Consider the following 24,280-nt stretch of genomic DNA (forward strand, 5'->3'; position numbering starts at 1 on the left):
TGCCCTTTCCAAACAAGGCCTGTGAAACATCTGCAGAAGGAATCGTACGATCGCGAACAATAGCGTGTGCTGCTCGTGCGACTCATGTTGGGTTATGCAAGATATGCACAACTCAACATGTATTAACTTTGCATGTGCTTTTTATATATCACAAATCTAACTCGGTACTTGTAGTTGAGGGGAACAAATGAGGTAAGGAGGAGGGTTACAATGTGTGGCGTGGGATGGTCTGGCATTGGGGGTGCGATGTGATGCAGGGATGTGGGAGCTTAGGAGACACATAGGCTTTGAAGAGTAAGGTCTTGAGGTCCGTCCTGAACATTGGCGTGGTTTGGTTTGCCATTGGGATGTGGTTCCAGCAGTCATGTGCATAACAGGAGAAGAACCGTTTACTAGGTTTTTCTTTGCTTTTTCTTTGCGTGCCAGTTTCATCTTGAGCCAAGCAATGACCCGGCTCCGGGAGAAGCGTGGCCCACCTGAGCGTTTGGCAGCTAGGTAGGAAGCGATTGCATTGAATGTAATGCGGGCACGTCTGTGTCTAACATCTGATGGTTCAGGGTGAAATCACTGCTTTATTTGATGCTAGCTTACCGGCAAACACAGAGGCACAGCCCGGTATCCCGAACTCCCTTGCACCTCGAAGGCCTATTAACCCCAGCATATACGAGTAAACGCAAATGCCACAAGCGTTTTTGCATAAATAAACCAGAAAAAAAAACCCGCCCGTAACTACTTCTCAATCTCATCACGGACTCATCATTTCACTGGCAGCCATCCCCTGCATTCTCCATCCTCCAAAATCAAGCACTCACTCACACGTTATATCTCCCAACATTTATTCATTTTAAATGTATTTATTTTATTGTTTATTTATGACGACTTAACCAGCGAGTGGTTTCTAAGTGCGGGATGGGGATTCGAGCTTGTGTTGCACTGTTGTCTTGCTTCTAAGAGAAACATGATGCCCTGAGCTACCCTTCCTCCTCCTTACCTTCTCCTACCGCCTACACTAATCATCACACAGGGAACAGTGACTCCCAGCCAGTCTTCCTCCAACGACAATAAAATATTAGCCTTTGCTCTGCCCCCTGTACTCCCACTAATCTACCCACAAACGCACACTTTCTTCTTGCATGGCACAAAGCGCCAAGAGGCCATGCAAATGCAAGGTCAGCGCTATAATAAACCCCACTCACATATGACATCTCTCTCTGTTGGTTACACGTTTCCTCCACTGCTCTCATCTTCTGCTCACTAAACACACACGGCCGCACCGCCTGGATACAGGTGCACGATAGTAAGATAAGTAAAACAGAGGCGCATATGCCCCGTGAGAGGGAGCTGCCTCGGTGCCCCTTCGTGACCCTAGAATGGGGGGAGGAGGCAAGGGATGGGAGAGGAAGCCAGATAAATGCGGGGCGTAGAGGAAAGAGGGAGAACGCGAGTGATTACGTTTAGTGGAGACAGGAGTGAGGAGAGAGGCGGAGGGAATGGCAGTTTTCTCTGTAGATACCACAGTGTTTGCCTTTTAGAAGCACTGTAAATAACAGATGTAAGGGTCCTCAATTCACTGAGCTAAGCCAGATGAAAAGCTGAGTCAGCCAGGCCCATATTCCAACCTGTGCCCTGCAGCAAAAGCTGACATCACTGAGCTATCCACCCAGCTAATGAAAACTGTCTTTGCGTTTTGTAGCACTTTCATAATACTGAAAAATATAAAGGGTATACCAGTAAACAAATGGTAAGAAAAAAAACCGGGGACTTATTAATATGCAATAAATAACAAGTGACATCCCAGAAAGTGACTTTTCTTAAAATGAAAATTGCAAATGCCATTTAATTGGCCTTTCGTATTCGAAGAAAGTGCACAGGACAAATGAGCGTCTGCTTTCAGAAACGTAATCACCAACACCTGAAAAATAACCTGAGAGAGGAGATTTTCCTTTAAGGTTGCAGGAAAAGTATAAAAGGTGTGCAACTTTTAAACCCCCGAAATGTGCAGTGTGGGCAGCAGTGGCAGATTTAAGGCAAAGGGCCCCATGGGCAAGACTGACAGGCAGGCCACAGAGGCGGAGCCTAGAGTGGGCACATTTGCACAATGATGCATTTTATGGACAAATACTTCATGATTTTAAAGTGCTGTTTTTTTCTCCAGATTTCTGTGTTGGGGGTCTGACCCTAGCTAGAGACAGCTGAGCCGCCTCACCAGGATTTGTTATCAATGATGTTAATATTAAATGATCAGGCCTGAAGCTAACGTTGGAAATGTTTAAGGCAATGGGCAATAACATGGACAATGGGAAGGGACATTACAGTAGGTGATAATGCCAACTGCATGTAGAACATTTTGTGTATGTCCCTGGTGTTCTTACCCCACACACTTGAAATGTAATTGAACATCACAGGCATAAAGGAGTTCACCTTTTAATCTCAAAACATGCAAGGGGTTACCTTTTTGTGGGTGCTGCTTGTGGCACTTGAAAAACCCCTTAACTCTAACCCACCACCTCCATATCTCCTCTCGCTCCAAAGGGCCCTGCTGCAGGGCAGTGAATGAAAATGGAGCAGGAATAAGGGTAGGATAGTGAAGGAGAAAAGGAGGGAAGAGGCTGGTAACATGAACACTGAAGGGACAGGAGAGTGGAGAATGAAAGAGGGCAGAAGAGTGAGGGGGAAATTGAGAGTGAGGGAAGACAGGATATAAAGCGATTAAAAGGGAGCCAAGTGAGGGTAAAAGGGAGAATAAAGGAAGGCAGGAGAATGGGGCAATAGTTAATAAGGCACAAGAGTGATGGGAAATGCAGGGTAAAGAGGATCAAGGGGCAGGGAAATAGAGAGCAGGGTGTTCAGGAGTGGAAGGAGAATGTGTAATAATGGAGGTCTAAAGAGTCTGGGAGAAATTAAAAGTGTGGGATATGCAGGACAAAGGGAGAGAACAGAGGCACATGAGGTGGAGTAGCAAGTGGAGGGCCAACAATGTAAAGGCAAATGGTGTGTGATGTGGGTAAACAAGGGAAGGAAAATTGAGTGAAGGAAGGCCGGTGTGCATGCAAACAGCCGCAAAATGAGGAAGAGAGCAGGATCTTTATAACAAAGAACCTTTGGCACAAATTGAGAAATAAAAAGGCAGGAGGATTAAGGTGATGAGGCAAGAACAGGGGACGAGAGTGTCCAAAAAGAGAAGGAAAGAGTGGGATAGTAGAGGAGAAATTGCTGGTAAGGAAAAGAGGGGGAAAAAAGAAAAAGGAAGCAGGAGGGGAAGGAGTGAAAGGGGAGCATATTTGTGATGCGAGGTGGACAGGTGCTTGTCCTAGCGACCCAACTATACGCAGTCACAACTGCATTCGATAAATGAATGGGAAACATTTAAAATGCACCCACTTAGATATGGTTGTATTGAAACAGGCCAAAAAGATCCACATGCTTGATAAAAATCCCCTTTGCGCAAGTTCTCCGTGTTCAATTTATTCCAAGTTGGCAGCTAAATAAGCCCAAATGAAACCCAAGGTCGGGGAACTGGGTTGGGTGTGTCTGTAGGGTGGCCAACCATCCCGCATTTTTTGTGAGTGTCCCAATTTCATGGGCCGTGTCCCATGACTCTCAAACAGCCAGTCCGGACAGGAATAAGGCCCGACTTTTCTACTGTGAAGCAGGATCAGCTGTCCAAAGTCTTCCCAGCTCACACTTTTTCATGTGACAGTTAAAAACGCAGAGAGGCACAGCGTCTTTACCACTGCTGCCCCAGAAACCCCAAGTTCAGCTGTGTGTCAACCTCATTTCAATAAACCGATTAGAGGTTATTGGCCCAGACACAGGGGTGCCTTGATAAGAACTGTTGTCCCTTAGAAGATGCAATTGGTGAGTGATAATTAATGGGTGGGAAGTATAACGCTGCATGCTGTGTAAAATAATGGCTCACCTTATATTGAATACTATTTCACTGTGAATACCTTTTTTTTTAAACCAAATGATCTTGTTTTTAGGTCCACATTCCTTTGCAGGTTGCTACTGGAATCGTGCATTCAGGCTGGTGAAAATAAAGCTATAAATCTATTTTTGCTTGACCTATTTCTATAACAATGTATTGTGAGAAACCAAAGGGTGTTTCACATACTAGTCCCAGAGGATCTTTCTCTCTCTCAGGTGGCCAGGGGACGGCCATCACCTTTGGATCTCGACCCTGGGTCGGACCTGTGCAGGAAGATCCCCTAGGTGAGATGTTTTTGGGTAGTGAGGGTGAGGTGACCGATGGTGAGACATGGTATTCCCCGCCCTTTTTCGTACCCATGACCCATCCTATTTTATAGGATTCTCCAATGTCCCAACTCCCCCCCTTTCCACACAAACACTCTGCCAAGTAGTAGGATGACCGAGTAAAGAGGCTAACCCTTACATATTTCATTGGGCAGGTCCCGCTAATCGAGTCAGGCAAAGTCAGGCACTTGACTTTAAGTGCATACATCTTATACCATTTAGCTCTCCTCACATGGATAAAAGGCAGAACATAGAGAGACTCTGAGTAAGGCAAACCTACTGGAGCAGAGCGACAGACTGAGGGATGAGAGCAAAGGGTAGAGACCCCCAGGAGTTCCCTGCAGGAGGTCATTGCCCCCAAAAGGCTGTGAAAGACACATGGAGAAGGCCAAATCCCAAACAAGAAGACTGCATTGGCTGCACGTGTGTGGATGAGATGCGAAGGAAGGCAGACCTGTGATGAACTTTGAATTACTGATAGCTGTGAAACCAGTGATACTGAGTAGCAGAATGGTCCGGCGAAAGGAAAAAGCCCACACAAACGTCTCCATGAAAGGTGAAATGGTTTTGTTATGAGGCGATAAAGTGAATGTACTATAAAAAGTGAAGTGATCAAAATGAACCCCTGGAAAAAGGAGGATGTGGGAGTAAAAAGGTGAATGTTGAACTTTTGTGCTTATGACAATCTACCCAGACCAAGAGACACTGAGGCAACTAACACAAGAGTGTGAGCAGAAGAGAAAGTTAAAGTGGTCCTGCGGAGGTCTATAGTAAAAGTAAAAGCCATGCACATTCGAAAGTCTTCAACATCAGGAAAGGTCAGAGCCCGACTGAGGGAGACCTATGTGAACTTTGTGCTTTGAAAGGTCAGAGCCCGACTGAGGGAGACCTGTGTGAACTTTTTGTTGAACTGTGTTTTGAAAGCTTGAAAGAGACATTAACGTGGAAAGCCAGGCCGGCGTGATCCATCTTTTCGAACTGCCTTGTTTTGAGAACCAGAGCCAGAGTGTGTCATCCTGTCTACGGGGACCGCCTTACTCCGTGCTGTCTAACTTGGGGAGGAGAGCTGACTTAGCCACATTTATTCTTTACAGTCTAACATTGATTTTCCTTTACATACATATTCTCCTTTGCACACTTTTTGTACAAGAGATAGGGCAGTCATTATGTTTTGTTAGTGTAGGCCAATGTGATTTGACGGACTCAACTAGGACTGTTTTATTTATTATTTGATGATAGAGACTACTCCCATCATAGCTAGAGGGGAAAGTAGGAGTTTTTCTAAACCCCTAAAAACTGTACCTTTTGTGTCAGTGTCATACTTGTGCCCCCATGCCTCCCTTATAGTATATAATGTCAGGTTGGTTTCTTGTGTGATTTGGGTACCTTTCAAGGCACTGATACATGTTTTGTTTTGTTTTTGGAAAGCCCAACCTTACAATTGTTTTGTGACCTATAACTGGGAAGATATGTAGACAAGTGTTTGAATCACAGCCTGGGTACAAATACTGATTTCATCACTTTAACAAAATGTGTGATACTGGGAAAATAATTTAATCTCACTGTGCCTGATTAGTTGACATTGAGTGTTGCTAAAAGTGATTTAATTTGCAATTGTTCAGATGAAGTAAAACATGGTTTACTAAACTATTGAGTTTTTGCATATTAATAATAGTGAATATTTATAAATTGCACAGCACATTATTCTCTTGGCTTATATGTGAAAACCTCTTGAAATGTCTTTACCAGTGGTGTCCTAGAGTACTGAAGACTGATGCCACTGCTAGTAATGTTATTTACTGGGATGTCGCTTCTTATCATGTCAATCCATATCGTGCAAATTAGGGTTCTGCATATCTTTTGCTGGACAGGTCCAGAAGACAAATTATAACATATGAGTGCCTTGTAAGCCTAACAGTCCCACTGTGTTGTGATTTTGTTGTACCGTGTAGGTGTTCAAGAGACGCGGGTAAGAGATAGTACACAACAACATATTTCTTACTTTCATGTCATTACATGTGCACTTTGCCCTGTGTGCATGCTACATGCTGTCCTTTGCTGGCTGCTGTCACCTTAAATGAAGACTTTAAATGTGCGCTCTGCAGCAGGTTACAGACTGTCTTTAATAGCACCCAGCAGTGTTATCCCCTCATTGCCTTTGCTGTGGTGCCATTTGTTAGCACCATGCTGACAGAGCAATTACTAACTTTTCAGTAGCTTTTCAGTAGCCGTTTAGTGTTTCAGCTTCCCTCTGGCTGCCTGCCCCGTGACATTAAAGAGCATTCCTTTGTACCCATTCTTATTTTAGCAACCCAAGGGTGCCACAGACTGTGTGTCCCCCTAACTGTAGGTAAGTGGGGGGCCCAATCATATTGAAATGGGCCCCCAACAAGCCCTGACAAATGTTTAGCCAGGCTCTGTGAGCGAGCGCCAACATGGCTCCTTGTTATTCCAATATGCCTGACTGCCAGCAAGGAGGGAAGAGGGCGTGTGTGTTGTGGCTGGTGTGAAGAGAATGTGAAGGTGTCGGACCAAGACGCAGCAGGGCCAGCTATCCCTTTTTCCGTCATCCGACTGCTAAATCCGCCTCTTCCACTTGGGTAAAAGTTTGCCCTGTGAGCTGCACAAACCGGATTGGAATCCCAGAGCTGCTATTGGTAGAGGTTGAACGTGTACTACATTTTCAATTGACTGGAGAGCACTTTTCACATTTTGACAGCTGACCTCCAAAAGATCCAAAGGGGGTGGTGACCAACCCTGAAAAAAGTGGGCAAATGCCGTCCACACATGTGTACCCTCTACTTATGTCATGAGGTACACAAATAAGGCAGCGAGAGAGAAGGAAGAGGCGACGAAGACGGACAGGATGATTGGAAGGAAAAGTGGAACAGAAAGAGGGTAAAATAAGATATGGGGAGTGGGTCCAGATGGAATGGGCAGCATAAACACCCCTCCTTTGACACTTGGGGCTTGAGCCCATAATATTCCCATTTATGGCAGCTCAGTGCATGTTCATGTCATGTGATTGTTCCAACGCAAGCGAGTATTTAATGATACTGATTTTCAGGATGTCTGCTCAATATTGTTTAGTGTGACATACCAACTTGTTTGCTTATCTGAAAAATAAAGTTGATGTGCAGTAGAACCTTCTTACAACCGTTTTGGATCTGTGGTCCTTGTGGTCAGAATTTCTTCAGTGTTGCAGATTTAACAGAGACCATCCGTGTATAACCAGCTAATTGCACACTACATTTTTTGTAATCACTCTTTGCCTGTTTTTACTTGTTTTAGTTTAGCGCCACTATAAGCCGAAACTGTTGCATTAGAGAACAGTTCAGGAGAAATGGCATATGAGGGGGGACTCAAAGCTTGTGGGTGTTGCTTGGTTATTAATGGCCATATTAATCCCTATGACCATTCCCACCCACTTCCTGCACCTGCCCACCCAAAACACACCCTGCTGGGATCTCGTTGCACTAGTGCTACAAAGCCTTACCATGAAGCGGTGTGCTAGAAGGGCCTGCCAGTGTTTTTTTCAAAGCAGTCGTCTGAGAGTTACTCTATCTTGCATTTGCATAGTGCCTCCTGCCATCCTTTATGGAATTGAAGTGCATTGCCTGTCAGAGAGGCAAAGGAGGAGTATGATAGAACATGGAGTATGGAAAAGCAAAGTCGAGTAGATAGTTGGGATGAGGGCGAGGGATAGTTGATGCTCAGGAAGGCCTGAGAAGGAAAAGGTAGAGGAGCCATCTGTACAAATGGACCAAATGTACAGTGGGACTCAACTGTATTCTATGGGGGTCAGTGCCCAGAGGACATGAGCTTAGGGCCCTTTAGAAATGGCCATGGATGGGTTCACAGAACAACTCTGAGTCCAAATAACCAAACCAACTCAGGAAGATGGCAAAGTACTGTTTTATTAACAACTATCTAAAACAGGGAGTTACAGCAATCTTTTCACAAAACATAGACTTTACACTAAAAATACATCAGAAGTGACATCATACTACGCGACAAATAATGAAAAACCTACTAGGGATTATGATAGGCTTAAAGGGAACATGTAAGTATACATTACATAGTCTTTGGATTGTTATTGGCTGCCACTGTCAGGTGTCTCCAGTTGGTGGGTGTCCACCCCTGCTGGACCTCCGACTCCCTACTGTGGCAGGGATGTGATCTCCACCAAGTTGGCTGCGTTGGTCGGGATAGGTCCACAGGGGGCCCTGGTGGAATCTGGGCCGGAAGACGGCAGGGAGAATGACTGGCGCATAGTCTCCACAGAGGAGGAGAGGGCCGCCAGAGTGCTCGACACATGTAGGAACCCTCTGACCAGGGCCCCTCCCAACTGTGCCACGTTGCCACACAGCTCTTCGTGATGGCGTGCGTGGTCCCCCCAGGAAGCACGCAAGTCATCACGAATGTCACGCGTGTGCAACGCAACACCAATCAGGATGGACCCATACAGTCATGGGTCTCCTCGTCCGCAGGTAGTGGAGTGCCAGATGACGTGGGCCTCCCCCCTACCTGCCGATGGGCCTGGGATGGGGCCTCCCTGCTGGTGCATGGTGGTGCAGTCACAGGGTCAGGGACAGTGACATGCACAGGCCCCTCCCCGGCGACCTTTGCTGCCTCCTGCCCCTGGCCTTGAACTGCACCACTTACACCAGTGGTACCACCCCCACAAGGCCCCATGTGCGGCTCAGTAGCGGCCTCCTCCTCCTCTGTGTAGACCACCAACCTGGATGGCTCCACACCGTCATCCGCCATTGCAAACCCCTGTGGGGGCTCACCCGGCCATTCCGCTGCAGCCGTAGTGGCAGACGTGGCACCAGTCCCCTCAATCCCGGATGATGGTAATTCCTGGGCGGGTGGCTGGGCCTTGCGTCGCCGGCCGGTGGAGGCATCCCCGCCGCTTTGCTCCACAGCGCCTTCTCCACCCTCTTCTTCACTCGACGCTGTGTAGATGGAGACATAGAACACAAGCATCAGGGTACTGTACAATAGTCCCCTAGACAGGAAGCAATAGCACATGAGTGGCACTGTCAAACGTCACTTCCATCCTGTTCCTCCACAACACATGGGTCAATGCAGGCAACACACATGCAGAAACAGGCACGGCGCATGCAATCAACATTAGCATCCATGTACAAGGGCCTCTATTGACATAAATGTTGTCTTCAAACTCACATGCATCAAGGGTCATACTGATCCCATGAACACACATCACCGGAGGCTCATGCATCTGGCCTCGTACACCACAGACACAGTGGATACAAGGATGACTAGACTGCATCAGTGAATCAACACATCGTCACAGACATGTGTCATGCGTCCATGGCGTTTCAAAGTCACACACACGCTACTCAGACACGCAGACATGTACACCATACATGTCCATGACAGCAGCACCCATCTCTCACACCCCATCCATGTCCAAGAACAGAGACAGGCATGCATTCATGTGTGCATTCCGCATGCTTCTCCCCATGTTGCATTGTAAAACATGCACCATCCATGTGGTTCACGCATGACTGGTCTCACATGCAGCACCATGATGTCCCTGCACACACACATCCATCCATGGCCTATGTCACACATACAGGCAAGTAGCTGACTACCAGCACACTGCAACATGCACACAGCAATGCATGGCCACTTACCGCTCAACTCCAGACGGGTCTGCCTCTGAAGGATCTGGACGTGGAGCGCTGGGCTTATGCGTTCCAGGACCCTCGTCTGGATGTTGGTCAGGCTGACCCGGCACCCCTCTGCATCCTCTGCCTTCAAGAGGCGCTGGGCCTTGCTGAGGATTCATGGTGTTAATAGATACTAATCAGGGCCTTACCTTTGCTGAGAGACATTAAAGATCACTGTAGAAAATTACATCACATGAATAAACAGCCTTGAAAAAGTGCCGGAAATGTGCGAAACACTTGTTGGAAAAGTGATAAAAGTCTGATGCAATGTTTAATTCCTTGAGAACTTTGATGACCCACTTCACATTAATTTGCAAAATGACACAACCTTTCATCCTCCTAATACCTTACGAAACCTTCCATATGTACAGATGTTAAGGATAAAAAGGATGGTTTGCGATCCCAAAGATTGTCAAATACAGTTACAAAAACTGCAAGAGAGGTTACAACAGAGAGGGTACCCAGAGACTGATCTATCGGTGGATCAGACCAAAACAGATACACAAGAGTGTGACCAACTTCTAACCAAGAAAACTGAACGCAAGAGTCCCGAGTTAGGTTTTGTAACCAAATTTTCTATTCAAAGCAGACAAATCAAGACAATCATCTAAAACAGATGGAATATACTCACCAGCGATGCAAGAACAAAAGAAATATTCCCACAACCACCTTTGTTTGCATACCAGAAAAGTAACAATCTGCGCAATATGCTAGTTAACACCCGAGGCAAGGCATTCACAACAAATCCCAAAAAAAGATCCAGGAACCTATCCATGCATGAGTTGTGGCAACTGCAACAATATCATTAAAGGTAATGTAGTGACGCATCCCAGAACAGGAGAAAGAAGCATCACGCCACATGCTTATCTATGCGATTAAAGGCCCTTGTGGGAAGTATTATGTGGGCGAGACTTCACGTAAGGTTCGAATACGCATGAATGAGCATAAATCATGCATTAGAAACAATAATCAGGCCTCAGCAGTTGCAAGACACTTTAAAGACAACAGACATTCAATTACCCAACTACGGTTTCTAATATTGGAAGTGATACCAACCAATAGACAGAACAGAGATATGAACAAATGGCGAGCACAGAAGGAAGCTTTTTGGATTGAGAGATTAGACTCTTGTCATGACCACAGGTTAGTTGAGTTTCTTTAATGGCCGCTAGGTGGTGCCTCTGGGTCAGTTAGTTATCGGGTCTAGTTGTTTTCATGTGCCAGCTATTTAAGCCCCGGCCCTCAGGAGGCTCGCGCTTCGCGTCGTTTGTCTGAGTTCAGACTGAACGCTCGCCGCGTACCTCCGTTCCCTGTCACCGCTCAATAGACCTTGTCCACAGTTTATTCCATTCATTCCTTGAGTAACTTTAATTAGTTATCAGCTCCCTTCCTGTGTTTTTCCAGTTACTGCCGTCCCCGGCTCAGTCCTGTCATAGCGGTCTCCTCATCTCTCAGTTCGTAGCAGTTTTCTCTCACGCAAGTACACCTATTAAGTGCAAATGCAATTGCTCCGTTTGTGTTGCCTTATCTGATACATTGAAATTGTGTATAAATGTTAATTGGATTCCTCACGCATTTTCAGGAGATTACGTTGTTTGTAGCGGGTTCGCGCCCTTTCCTGTGGAGTTTTGTCTTGGAAGCTGAATTTCTAGTCAGATATTTTTGGTCACACTAAGGTTCATATTACGCTCTGTAATAAGGTGTTTTTCCATTACCGTCCCGTAGTGTAGTGAGGTAGTTTTTTCAGTCATTCTACACTTGCATCACACCTCAGCTTATGCCCCCTTTAGGTCCAAGTAGCATAGGGTTTCTGTCATTTGTTTAGTGCCATTTTAGTCCCTTTCAAAAGAAACTATTATCCAGTATCCCATTCTTCAGGACTTGCACCCCTGTATAGAACAGGATGGAGAGCTCAACAAATTAAATACCAAGGTGAGATATTTGCTGGCCCCATATTACCAGTTTTGACTTTCAGTTTTACGCGAGAAAACTAAGGAAGGGAAAATTGTTATTTTCTCCACAGAAATTCAGTGTCTAGTTCCCAGGAAGGTAGAAGTCAGTTGGAGTTCCAGAAGGTTCCCGCAGAGTTTTCAGGTGAGCGTTACAGAACGCGAAGCCCCTTTAAAAAATACTCTGCCTGGACATTATGGAAACTCCAGAAGTAGACCAGTTGGCTCAGTTATTGGGAGAACTAAGGGCTGAGGTCCATGCAGCCCGCTCAGAAACCAGTGCTCTCCGGAGAGAATTAATTGTTAACCGGGATCGCACTGTGGAGTTAGCTCGTCAGATGTTGCAAGCCCAAGCGGGTCAAACTCCCTTGCCTTCTGCCAGTGTTTCTGCCCCCGTTTCAGTCACGCCTCCCTCACCTGTTCAGGTAATTGTTCCCGGCAATATCCCATTAGCTCCTCCTGAACGCTTTCTAGGAGATCCTAAGAAGTTTGCGGTTTTTCTCAACCAATGCCAGCTTCATTTCCTCTGCCGCCCCAGGGTATTTCCTTCTGATCAGGCCAAGGTAGCGTTTATATTATCCTATTTGGGTGGTTATGCAGCTGATTGGTCAATCCCGTTAGTAAATAGGGATGATCCGATTTTGAGAAATCTTGCAGATTTTCAGAAGGAGATGGAGAAATTGTTTGCACGTCATGCTCAGGGTCAGGCTCTGGATAATGAGTTGCTCTCACTTCGCCAAGGCAACCAGGAATTGTTGGCTTATGTAGCAACTTTCAACAGATTGGTGGCAGAAACAAATTGGCCCACAGAAAAAAGAACCACCATATTTCAGAGAGGATTACGTAATGAATTGAAGGACGTCCTGGCTCAGGTGGTGAATCCTCCAGAAGGAATTGCAGAATTCATTGATCTAACGGTACAACTTGACCAAAGATTGCAAGACAGAAGAATGGATCGCTCTCGTTCAGAAAACAGAACTTATTTTGTGCGCCCCAAGGAAAATCAGTTGAGAACCAGTTCAGAGAGTTCCGTTGAACCCATGCAGTTGGGAGCCATCAGAGGACCGATATCACAAGCTGAAAGAGACAAGAGACGCCAACAACAGCTGTTTCTTTATTGTGGTAAAGCTGGTCATTTTCTCAAGGAGTGTCCTATTAAACCTTCCAGGAAGCCTATTGGAGGTGTTAACCCAGACAAGAAGGACTCGGATTCGGAAAACTCCAGTGCCCGACAAGTGTAGAGGTCAACTTGTCGAGCATGGAGAAAGGGTTAGTGACCTCACATTTTGTTTTTCCCATTACCTTATCCAGTATGAAACAGCCCACCAGAATGCAGACTTGGCAAGCCTACATCGATTGTGGAGCAGTTGGGAATTATATGGATATCGACTTGGCAACTAGGGCGGGTTTTCCTCGTGTGAACAAGCACGAAGCTGAAAATGTATCAGCAGTCGATGGTACGCCTTTGGCTTCAGGTCCTGTTACTCAATGCACGGAGAACCTTATTATGTGTTGTCAGGGAAAGCATGAAGAGAGAATCACGTTCGACCTTATTAGCGCTCCTCAACTCCAAATTATACTTGGCTTACCCTGGTTGGAGAAACATAACCCAAGGATTGATTGGCGAACTCGGTCTTTGACCTTTGCTGCTGAGTGTAGAGAATCTTGCTGTAAAACAAACACCCAGGGTGATTCCCGTTTAATGGAGAAGGTCTCTGTATCAACGTTAGGAGTCATCGGCTTACTACCTCCCGAGTATGCAGAATTTCGAGACGTCTTTGAAGAGAAATTGGCCGAGGAGCTTCCTCCACATCGGCCCTATGATTGTCAGATTGATCTTCTTCCTGGAAGTGAAATTCCGTGTAGTCGGATTTATTCACTAACGGAGAAAGAAGATGCTCACCTAAAGAAATACTTAGACCAATACTTAGCCAACGGTTTCATCCGACCCTCTAAGTCTCCTGCTGCTTCGCCTCTTTTTTTTGTTGCCAAGAAAGAGGGCGATCTCAGAACTTGCATTGATTACCGAGCACTCAACCAGATTACTGTCAAGAATCGATATCCTATTCCCCTCATTTCAAATTTGTTGGACCAAATTAAAGGAGCTCAGATATTCACCAAGCTGGATCTTAGAGGAGCGTATCACCTGATCCGAGTGAAGGAAGGCGACGAGTGGAAGACTGCTTTTCGCACAAAGTATGGCCTCTTCGAATACCAAGTCATGCCATTCGGGTTATGCAACACTCCAGCAGCATTTCAGTGCTTTATGAATGACGTTTTGAAAGATTTGCTTGATGTCTGCGCAGTAGTATATATTGACGATATCTTGAACTTTTCAGCAACCCCCTCGGAACATGTGAATCACGTTTCAGCAGTTTTGAAAAAATTGCGAGAGCACTCCCTTTTTGTGAAGATGGAAAAGTGTTCATTTCATGTTCCTGAAGTAGAGTTTCTAGGGTATGTGCTGTCCTCTCAAGGAGTGAAAATGGATGTTCGGAAGGTAGAGGCAATTCTTTCATGGCCAGTTCCAACTTCGGTGAAAGGAGTCCAAAGTTTTTTAGGCTTTGCCAATTTCTATAGAAGATTTGTGGAAAATTTCTCGCAGTTGGTTCATCCAATCACGTCTTTGCTTAAAAAGAACCAGAAGTTTGCCTGGACCCCAGAGGCCACCATTGCTTTTCAGACTCTCAAGTCCAAGTTTACTGAGGCTCCTATTTTGAGACATCCACGTCCTGACTTACCTTTTATTGTAGAGACAGATGCCTCGAGTGCTGCCATGGGGGCCGTTTTATCGCAACGAGATCCACAGACTCAAGTTTTGCATCCAGTGGCGTTTTGGTCGAAAAAAATTTCAACTGCAGAACGAAATTATACCATTACAGACAGGGAACTGTTGGCAATCAAGTGCGCCTTGAAGGAATGGAGACATTATTTGCTAGGTGCCCAACACACAGTCACCATCCTTACTGACCACCGAAACTTGCAGTATCTCCGCTCAGTCAAGGCCCAATCGGCTAGACAACTGCGATGGGCTTTATTCTTCGCAGAATACGACTTTGTCATCACTTTTCGGCCAGGAGTTCGAAATGGGAAGGCCGACGCCTTGTCCCGGATTGGCAATGAAGATGAGACCTTTGTTCCCCAAGTTCCAAACAACATCATTGCTGGAGACAGGGTTTTAGGATTGCTAAACACTCCAGACCCTTTTTATGAAGAACTGCTGAAGGAAGTCAAGAGGAATGTGGTTCCTGAAGAGCTGCTTACCTGGACAAATCGAGGCGATCAATTCACCCTGCAGGAGGATATCCCGCATTATCAAAATCGCTTGTACCTACCTACTGAAGAATTGAGAAGACAAGTGATTGCTAACTACCATAGCTCCTTGATTGAGGGACATCCAGGGGTCACCAAGTCCTTGGAAAAAATCAAGAGACACTACTGGTGGCCTACATGGCGCAAAGATGTCATTCAATTTATTCAAACCTGTGGAACCTGTGCACAAAATAAGAACACTAAGAAAAGACCGGCCGGTCTTCTTCAACCTTTGGATGTACCACCGAGTCCTTGGCATACCGTGTCAATGGATTTTATTACCGATCTTCCTCCATGTAGGGGTTTTGACACCATTCTAGTGGTGGTTGACTTATTCTCCAAGATGGCACATTTTATCGCAGTCCAAGGACTTCCGACAGCTTCTGGATTGGCCAAGATATTTCTGGAGAATATTGTTAAGACGCATGGTTTTCCCTCCATTGTAATCTCAGACCGAGGTAGTCAATTTGTTTCTAAATTTTGGAGGCAATGTTGTGCTCTGGCCAAGATTGATGTTCGACTATCCACCAGCCATCATCCCCAAACCGATGGTCAGACGGAGCGCACCAACCAGACCTTAGAACAGTATTTACGATGCATGCTTCACCAAACAGAAGACTCTTGGTTGGATATATTGTGGGTGGCAGAATATGCTTACAACAATTCAACTCATTCCTCTACTGGGCTTACTCCATTCTATACATTACATGGCAGACATCCTCGAACTTCAGCCTTTGACCCTCCAGAACCTTTAGAGATGCCTGCTGTGAAAACTCTCCATGAATTCATCTCTACGGCCCACACTAGGGCTCAAGCTAGCTTGTCCGCAGCCAAAGAAAGTCAGAAGAAGTTTGCTGACCGCCATCGAAGTGCAGCTCCTAGGTTTCAAGTTGGAGACTCTGTGTGGCTATCCTCCAGAAATTTGATGTTGAAAGGTTCAAAGAAATTTCTTCCTCGATTTTTGGGTCCGTTCTCCATAGAAGCCATCATCAACCAAGTGGCAATGAAATTGACCCTTCCTCGGAAGATGCGAATTCATCCAGTTTTTCATGTGTCTTTACTGAAACCAGTAACGCCAGATACTCGTTTAGAACCAGCTCCTGCTCCCGTTGAGTTTGAAGACAATCAATCTGAATATGAAGTGAAGGATATTTTAGACTCCAAGATGGTCAGGCACAAGGTTTTTTATCTGATTGACTGGAAGGGTTACGGTCCCTTAGATAGATCCTGGGAACCTAAAGAAAACATACATGCCACTAGATTGTTAAAAAGGTTTCATCAGAATCACCCCAATAAGCCGGGAGGAGAGTCCTTGAGGAGGGGTACTGTCATGACCACAGGTTAGTTGAGTTTCTTTAATGGCCGCTAGGTGGTGCCTCTGGGTCAGTTAGTTAGCGGGTCTAGTTGTTTTCATGTGCCAGCTATTTAAGCCCCGCCCCTCAGGAGGCTCGCGCTTCGCGTCGTTTGTCTGAGTTCAGACTGAACGCTCGCCGCGTACCTCCGTTCCCTGTCACCGCTCAATAGACCTTGTCCACAGTTTATTCCATTCATTCCTTGAGTAACTTTAATTAGTTATCAGCTCCCTTCCTGTGTTTTTCCAGTTACTGCCGTCCCCGGCTCAGTCCTGTCATATCGGTCTCCTCATCTCTCAGTTCGTAGCAGTTTTCTCTCACGCAAGTACACCTATTAAGTGCAAATGCAATTGCTCCGTTTGTGTTGCCTTATCTGATACATTGAAATTGTGTATAAATGTTATTTGGATTCCTCACGCATTTTCAGGAGATTACGTTGTTTGTAGCGGGTTCGCGCCCTTTCCTGTGGAGTTTTGTCTTGGAAGCTGAATTTCTAGTCAGATATTTTTGGTCACACTAAGGTTCATATTACGCTCTGTAATAAGGTGTTTTTCCATTACCGTCCCGTAGTGTAGTGAGGTAGTTTTTTCAGTCATTCTACACTTGCATCACACCTCAGCTTATGCCCCCTTTAGGTCCAAGTAGCATAGGGTTTCTGTCATTTGTTTAGTGCCATTTTAGTCCCTTTCAAAAGAAACTATTATCCAGTATCCCATTCTTCAGGACTTGCGCCCCTGTATAGAACAGGATGGAGAGCTCAACAAATTAAATACCAAGGTGAGATATTTGCTGGCCCCATATTACCAGTTTTGACTTTCAGTTTTACGCGAGAAAACTAAGGAAGGGAAAATTGTTATTTTCTCCACAGAAATTCAGTGTCTATTTCCCAGGAAGGTAGAAGTCAGTTGGAGTTCCAGAAGGTTCCCGCAGAGTTTTCAGGTGAGCGTTACAACTCTTTGGTACCGAATGGAATGAATGAAGAACTAGACTTGAGCTGTTTTCTCTAACTAAACACAGGTCTCAGCAATCTACATTTGGAATTAATAAGGACTCAGCAATGTGTATATCAACGTTTGTGTACCCGATTGCAAATGTATATCAAATCTTGTGAACCCTATTGCAAATGTGTTACGATTAATGACAATGGGTATTGAACTTTATTTGATGGGTCAGCGCAGACTGGTGCAAGTAAAATGGAAATTTGCGAGTATGTATGATTCCTTTATGAGCATTAATAACACAAATACCTATATTAAACAGACCAAGCTTTGCAAGCAGTGCTCACCTCTGATACAGCGCTGATGACACCTGGTGACACAAACAGGATAGTATACAACACACATTCCTTCCGAACTACGATCATACATTTTTCACTAAGTCCCACCCAAATACAATAGTAGCTTTTACTTTTATTGCAATACGTGGATGTTTCAATCTATAGAGTAGTACTGTAATCAGTTTATCTTGTAATCAGTATCAATATATGCTTTAGATAGCGTTGTCACATTGTTTTAACTAGTTTAAGATGGCTGCCGTTTTTACATGCGCACAAGCGATCCTATGACAACCATCCAAACACTTTCTTTAACCCAGCGGCGAAGCGTGTGCACCCGCGGCGTCTCTTCAGACATCAATCAGTTGTTACGAGGTAAGAGAGCAACACCGAACGATAGTCGCATAGCAGCATAGAACGATATTAGCATTGTCAATCCTATTTATTACTATTTTTTGCCACGCATGGTTCATGCTAATAACAAACAGAATCTCAATTTGAACAACTCCATGCTTGATACACACGGGTAAGACACGCCACGTATCTATCAGCACATTGGTGTCACGCAAGTATAAAGTGGCAATTAGGATTCACTGCCTTCTATCTATATCTTTATTTATCTTTGTAGATTGTTCACTAGTTGAAATATATACAGGTTAGTACTTATATGGAGTATCGCAATGAGATATTCTATACAAGGATGCAATCTTGCTAATTTGAGTCACCATTTCTTTTCTATCCCGCATTCCTGATACTATACGTGGCAATATGAATATACGTACGCACATGTTTAATATACTTAATATGAATGTGAAATGACTGATACTGTATGTATATACAACACTATGATAATAATGGATCGGCTCCATGTATATCCTTTTGACTGCTAACTATCGAATTTCGACAATGTGAGATTGCTAACCGGTGATAATAATGAACTGGCTCCATACACATCTCTTTGATTGCTAACTAATGAAATTTGGCAATGTGGGATTGTCTACCTGTGAATATGCGATTGATGTTTTTAATGAACATACAGGCATGGCATTCTGCATCAGACTAGGAATACCTTGTGAAAATGTACGTATACTTATGTGTAATTGCTGGCGTTTTCCGAATGGTGGCGCATTCTAAAGTTGGATAATTTGTTATGAAAGGTGTTGACCAGCATGAGCTAGCCCTGAGGAAGGATACATAATCCGAAATGCATAGGCCTTTGAATGCATCTGCTTTAACAGTGAATCTTAACTGTTGAACTTGAATAGGTAAATAAATAAGCATACTGTGAAAAAAAACACCCAGAATGGAATAGAGACATTATTTGGAAAAATCTACCTAAAAGAATATATTAAGAGAATTATACCACATCCGTGATATTTGGGAGTGCAGCCCACACCGCTGGCTTCACGGCCAAGGGCCTTTTTGCTGACAAGCTTACATCTGACCAGTTCATAAAGGACTCCTATAAAACCTCCTACACAAATACATTTTGGAGGTCAGGGCTGGATAGATTAGTTTTTAAAAACAATAGTTGACTTGTATAGAATTTTTTTATACTGCATGTATGTTTATTTTATTTTTCTATTGATTTTTCTATTCTTCTTAATCGATTTTTGTGGAATGTATAGTTATGTGTAGACTTATGTGTAATGTTTGAATAAAATAATAAAATATTTTTAAAAATTACACTTGATATAATATTTTATTGAAATCTTGTTAAGATTTAGACAACACAATGTTTAGAAGACAATGGATCACGTTGGACGTAACATTTACTGAGAACTTAAATTGTTAACACTGACATGCAATTAAGTTCTTATAATTTACTTATGATAACGTTGTAGTGTAAGGAACACCATACTCTACATATTTTTTGGGATAGTTAATCAAGCAAGAGCAAATCCAAATCACAGGGGAAAGCTAAGCATTAGATATGGGAAGATTAAAAAGCCTGTCCGCCGCTGGGTACACATCGGAATTGTCGACTGTTCATTCGTCCCTCGTGGCGCGTGTGCCTCTCAGTACCTGCACAGTTTTTGTGCACATCCAGATATTAAAAGACTGGCCTAAACTCCATTATATGATATATGATATAATGTGGCATTTATTACACGCCTGTACACAAGTGTGTCTAGGTGTGACAAGACAAGGAATAATGTTCTTACTAGGCCTTGAGTCATTCAGATCACACAAGTATGGAGAAGGGGGAAGGGGTGAAGTGCCAGGGGGAGGGGCAGCGAGTGCAGTTAACTCATAGGTGCAGCCATCGGGAGGCTTAGAAGTGCAGAGAGAAGGGACTGTAGGGTAGCAGATACAGACCCATAAGTGCTGGGAAGCCTGGAGGCAGTGCAAGGGTAACTGAAAATGAAGGAGCCTGGGCCGAGTTCAGAGGGTAACCAGGTGACCAGTGCGCGGAGCAGTCAGGTGCATCAGCAGGGGAGAGGAAGAGAGAAAGTAGAAGCAAAAAGGAAGGTCTTGAGTTGCTTCCGGAACCGGAGGTGGTTCTGCTCAAGTTTGAGAGAGGTAGGAAGGCTGTTCCATTGAGAAGCCCCAGCCGATGAGATGGATCTGCCCCCAACTCTCTGATTGGAGAAGCGTCTGATCCTCAGAGAGTTGGAGGTGGATGAGCGGAGAGCTCGACAAGGAAGATGCTTTTGAAGAGAAAGTTTGAGGTAGAGTGGTCCCAGGCCCCAGAAAGCCTTGTGGATGATGCATAGGGTCTTGAAGTTGATCCTTGCAGCCACAGGGGCAGTGAAGAGATTTCAGAGCTTGAGAGATACGATCCCTGGGTTTGAGGCCACGGACAACTCTCACAGTCCTATTCTGGATAAGTTATGATATGATATTATTTATTTATATCGCGCTTATACACAAGTGTTTCAGAGAGCAAAGTGTTTCAGAGTGTGAGTTGTAAAGGTCGAAGTTATAAAGGTCAAAGAGTAGAGGCAGGAAGATTTAGAAAGAAGGTAGTCCAACCTAGAGAGAACCAGAGCTCTGGAGACAGTGAGCTTTTGGGGGAAAGTGAAAAAAGGAAGAATACCTCTGAGGAGATGCAGCTGATATTTTGACTTCTTAGAGATGTCACAGATGTGAAGAGAGAAAGAGAGGGTGGAGTCGAAGATGACACCAAGTTTCTTAGCCTCACAGGAAGGAGCAGGAAGAGGGACCAGAGTGGCCGGCCAGAGAGAGAGAGAGACGAAAGGAGGGAGCGGGTGTCCTAATGAGGAGTGTCTCAGTCTTACAGGGAATTAAGTCAGAGATCATTGGCGGCACAGCATTCATGAACTGAAGCCCGACAGTCTGATATGAGAGAAGAAGCAGAGGTGTGCCTGAAAGGGAGCGGAGTGTCAACCACATAACATTGAAAGTAGCAATGCGGTGGGCAAGAGGTGCCAGGTAGTGGTGGAAGAGCCAGGGAGAGAGGTTAGACCTCTGGGGTACACCATAAGTAGAGAGTGAGATGAAGAGAGGAAAGACCCCAGTTGTACCCGAGAGGGTCGGTCGGTGAGAACGAAGGTCAACCAGGCCAGTGCCTGATCAGTGATACCCAGGTTGTAAAAGAGATGATTGAGCAGGATGGCATGGTTGATAGTTGTGTCATCCTTTGCATTTTTAAATGACACTTTACCTGTCAGAGGCCATATTAATACAATGACCAGACTAACAGTAGCAGCATTTTAAAATGTTCTGTTAGTCACTTGCATTGCAAAGGCGTTTGTAAAGTGGTAGAATGAAGAGGAGAGGGAGTGGAGAATAGCATTGCCAAGGAGGAAGCATAATGTCACGTTAGGTTGTTTGCGTGTATAGCGCCTTACAACCCTGGCAGGACACCTCAGAGGGATGAAGGTAAGATTAGAGAGGGATGTGCCTACTTGATGCGTCTGTACCTTTTATTTGGTGTATATATCCCTCCCTAGGGTATTTGACACTGCTTGGTGTATACGTCCCTCACTTGGTGCAGATGTTGTATCGGTTTCTCATATAGTACTCTGCACACCTGCATGGTGATGTCACAGTACTTAGGGCAGGGAGTGACAGAGGATGCAGCACACCAGAGAAATCTTCAGGTCTCCAATAGGGGCCTGTGCACCTCTAGCCCCCGCCCAAGCATACAAAATAACCTAAGTCAATGGGAGGGATAAGTGCCCCACAGAAGCACTGCCAGGTGAGTAGTCTGCATGTTAGGTCTACAGCTCTGAGTCCTGACCCAGCAGTGGCTGGGCCCTGTCAGACCCTGGTGGGTGCCGCTGACTTGTTGGAAACTGGGTCACTCTTAAGAGGTGACATGGCTCCTCTGGGAATAATGTACATATATACCACCCCTTTCCAACCTCCCTCCACGTGCTCCACTTTTAGTAATTGTGTTAACAAGTGACAGTTTTGTGTTGTGTTTTTTATAGTTTGTTATTAATGTTCATGGAGTTTAAGTAAAGTATATATACAGAACCTTGTTTGGACATTCTATTTATTTTGGACTGTCATACTTTGCTGTTTGGGTTGCTACTAAATCACATTCACACCCCTCTTGAGAGTATATCCTTCCCTCGGCCCACACTACCACAAAAGGCGAAGGAGGTATATCTCTTATCTGTTCCTGTTTTACCTTTACGATCAAGCTGGTTCTTGGTTTGTAAAAGTGTGAGGGCTGAGCAGGCACATTAGCCCTTGCTCACCCTTGCACTCCTGCAGGGCAGAAGTCAATCTGTCACAGTCCCACTCCATGATTATTGGTGCACCTTTTGTTCTCTGCAGTGAGAGTTGGGGGTCAGTGCTCCCCGGTAATATCTACTGGGAGAAAGTGGTAGTGCAGGGAAAGAAAGGTGCAGGGATAGGTGGGTAGGAGCAGATTTACGTATCAGGTTATTAGGATGAACTGGGCCATCCCCCTAATGTTTGGGTGGGTGGCTTAGGGTTTTTGTCAATTTTCTTTTGTCGAAAAATCATTTGTTGACTTTAATACATCTGTGACCATAACACATGCTTTTCCAATGAAGCATCCAGTGTTTGTGGTCATTTTTCACTGGGTCTTTCTCGACCCCTTTAGTGGCCTACCACATTCACCAGGTCTTTGGGCTAACCCTAGTAACTCAATTACAAGCTGTTATGAGGACAGCATGTCAGGCATTATTAGAAAACACTGGCTTACTTAGCTTCATTTTGCATACAGTGAAAAAACATGCCAGACAACAAGATTGCAAATGCTAAAATGGGGAATATTTTGACAACTTTTTATTTAAGAATCAAGTATCCCTAGGCATGAGTGAACACACCAATTGGCCGGTTTTTATGTAGCCCGCATAACCTTCCTTAATCTGTTCATATGAATAATTTTTCACCATTACTCCCTTAGTCTTTATCCTCTCTATTTGAGTCAGAGTTCAGGTTTTAGAAAAATACACACGCTGGGTATGTTGTTTATACCTATTTTATCACCGGAAACATGGCTGCCTACGTAACCACCATATGCATATATCGTTCTCATCACTGTGAAGCTAGGCCTCATTACGAGTGGGGTGGAATTTTTAGCTGAAATATCTCTGGTGGTAACTACCGCCCCCAGCAGTGGCATTTCTGCAAACCCACTCTATTCAGAGTTGATCACGGGCTGGAATACCACCAGTAGAATTCCTCCAAATCCTTAATCCAGCGGATCCTATTTCCAGCGGTATGTTTTAAATATCACTGAAATTACTGTTACCAAGGAAAACATAAAAGCCCCTAATTCATCACTAGTGTTAAAAATGGATACCTCCGAGCAAAGGCTTTTTTATATTTTTGTAGACAGAGCGTTTTTGATGACTTTTATATCTCAGGTATTAATTGTTCACTTATATGTCTTCCATTTTGTTGGCACTTGATAATGGGGAACACCCCTGAAACATGTTAGGTGGTTTGGATGAGAACTATTTCAAAGTCAAACTTAACAAAATGGACTGCCACTTTAAGAAAATAAGTCATTTCAATTTAAATTCAAAAGGAGAACAGCACAATGTTTTACATTTACAGATGAAGAGGAAACCATTAACTGTAGTCCTCTTTGTTCATTTGATCATTTGCAAATGTACATAAATGCCTGGGCCCAGATGAAATCAATTGAAACTAAGCGCTCTCATTGCTGAAACACATACAGGATACCTTTGCAGGCACTGTTTGTGTTGAGAGGCCATTGCAATTAGCATAGCATAACAAATCATTACCAATACGCAAAGTGACACATTGGTAACACTACACAATATAATATAACAAAGCATTAAGATAACATTACAATACATTAAGAGATAGCCCCTTAATTAGCGGGGTACAGAGTAGCAGAGGCTGTTGTGTTGTTCAGAACTATAAGGCTGTTCCACACCTTAGCGCCAAAACATGATCTCTTGCATTGGCCGCCACACAGTTACACTCGTTGATTTAAATCCCCTATGTGCCCCAATATACGGACGC

The 24,280-nt window shown here is 44.6% G+C and overlaps 1 protein-coding gene across 6 annotated transcripts in view; it reads right to left on the minus strand.

Moving 5' to 3' along the window:
- LOC138568706 (schwannomin-interacting protein 1-like) overlaps window positions 1–24,280 on the minus strand; it is a 358,435-nt gene that overhangs the window by 39,754 nt on the left and 294,401 nt on the right. For 5 of the 6 annotated variants that reach the window (XM_069646494.1, XM_069646488.1, XM_069646500.1 and 2 more), the window contains 2 exons: window positions 9,918–10,060; window positions 8,154–9,212 (listed from right to left, as the gene is read on the minus strand). The exons of the other annotated variant lie outside the window; for it this stretch is intronic. In XM_069646494.1, the coding sequence (XP_069502595.1) occupies window positions 8,704–9,212; window positions 9,918–10,060 (652 nt within the window). In that variant the 3' untranslated portion in view covers window positions 8,154–8,703. Of the gene's footprint in view, window positions 1–8,153; window positions 9,213–9,917; window positions 10,061–24,280 lie in introns of those variants that run through there. 6 annotated transcript variants of the gene reach the window in all.

This window comes from Ambystoma mexicanum, chromosome 1p (genome assembly GCF_040938575.1).
Source record: "Ambystoma mexicanum isolate Mex_15411 chromosome 1p, UKY_AmexF1_1, whole genome shotgun sequence".
In the NCBI taxonomy this organism is placed as follows: Eukaryota; Metazoa; Chordata; class Amphibia; order Caudata; family Ambystomatidae; genus Ambystoma; species Ambystoma mexicanum.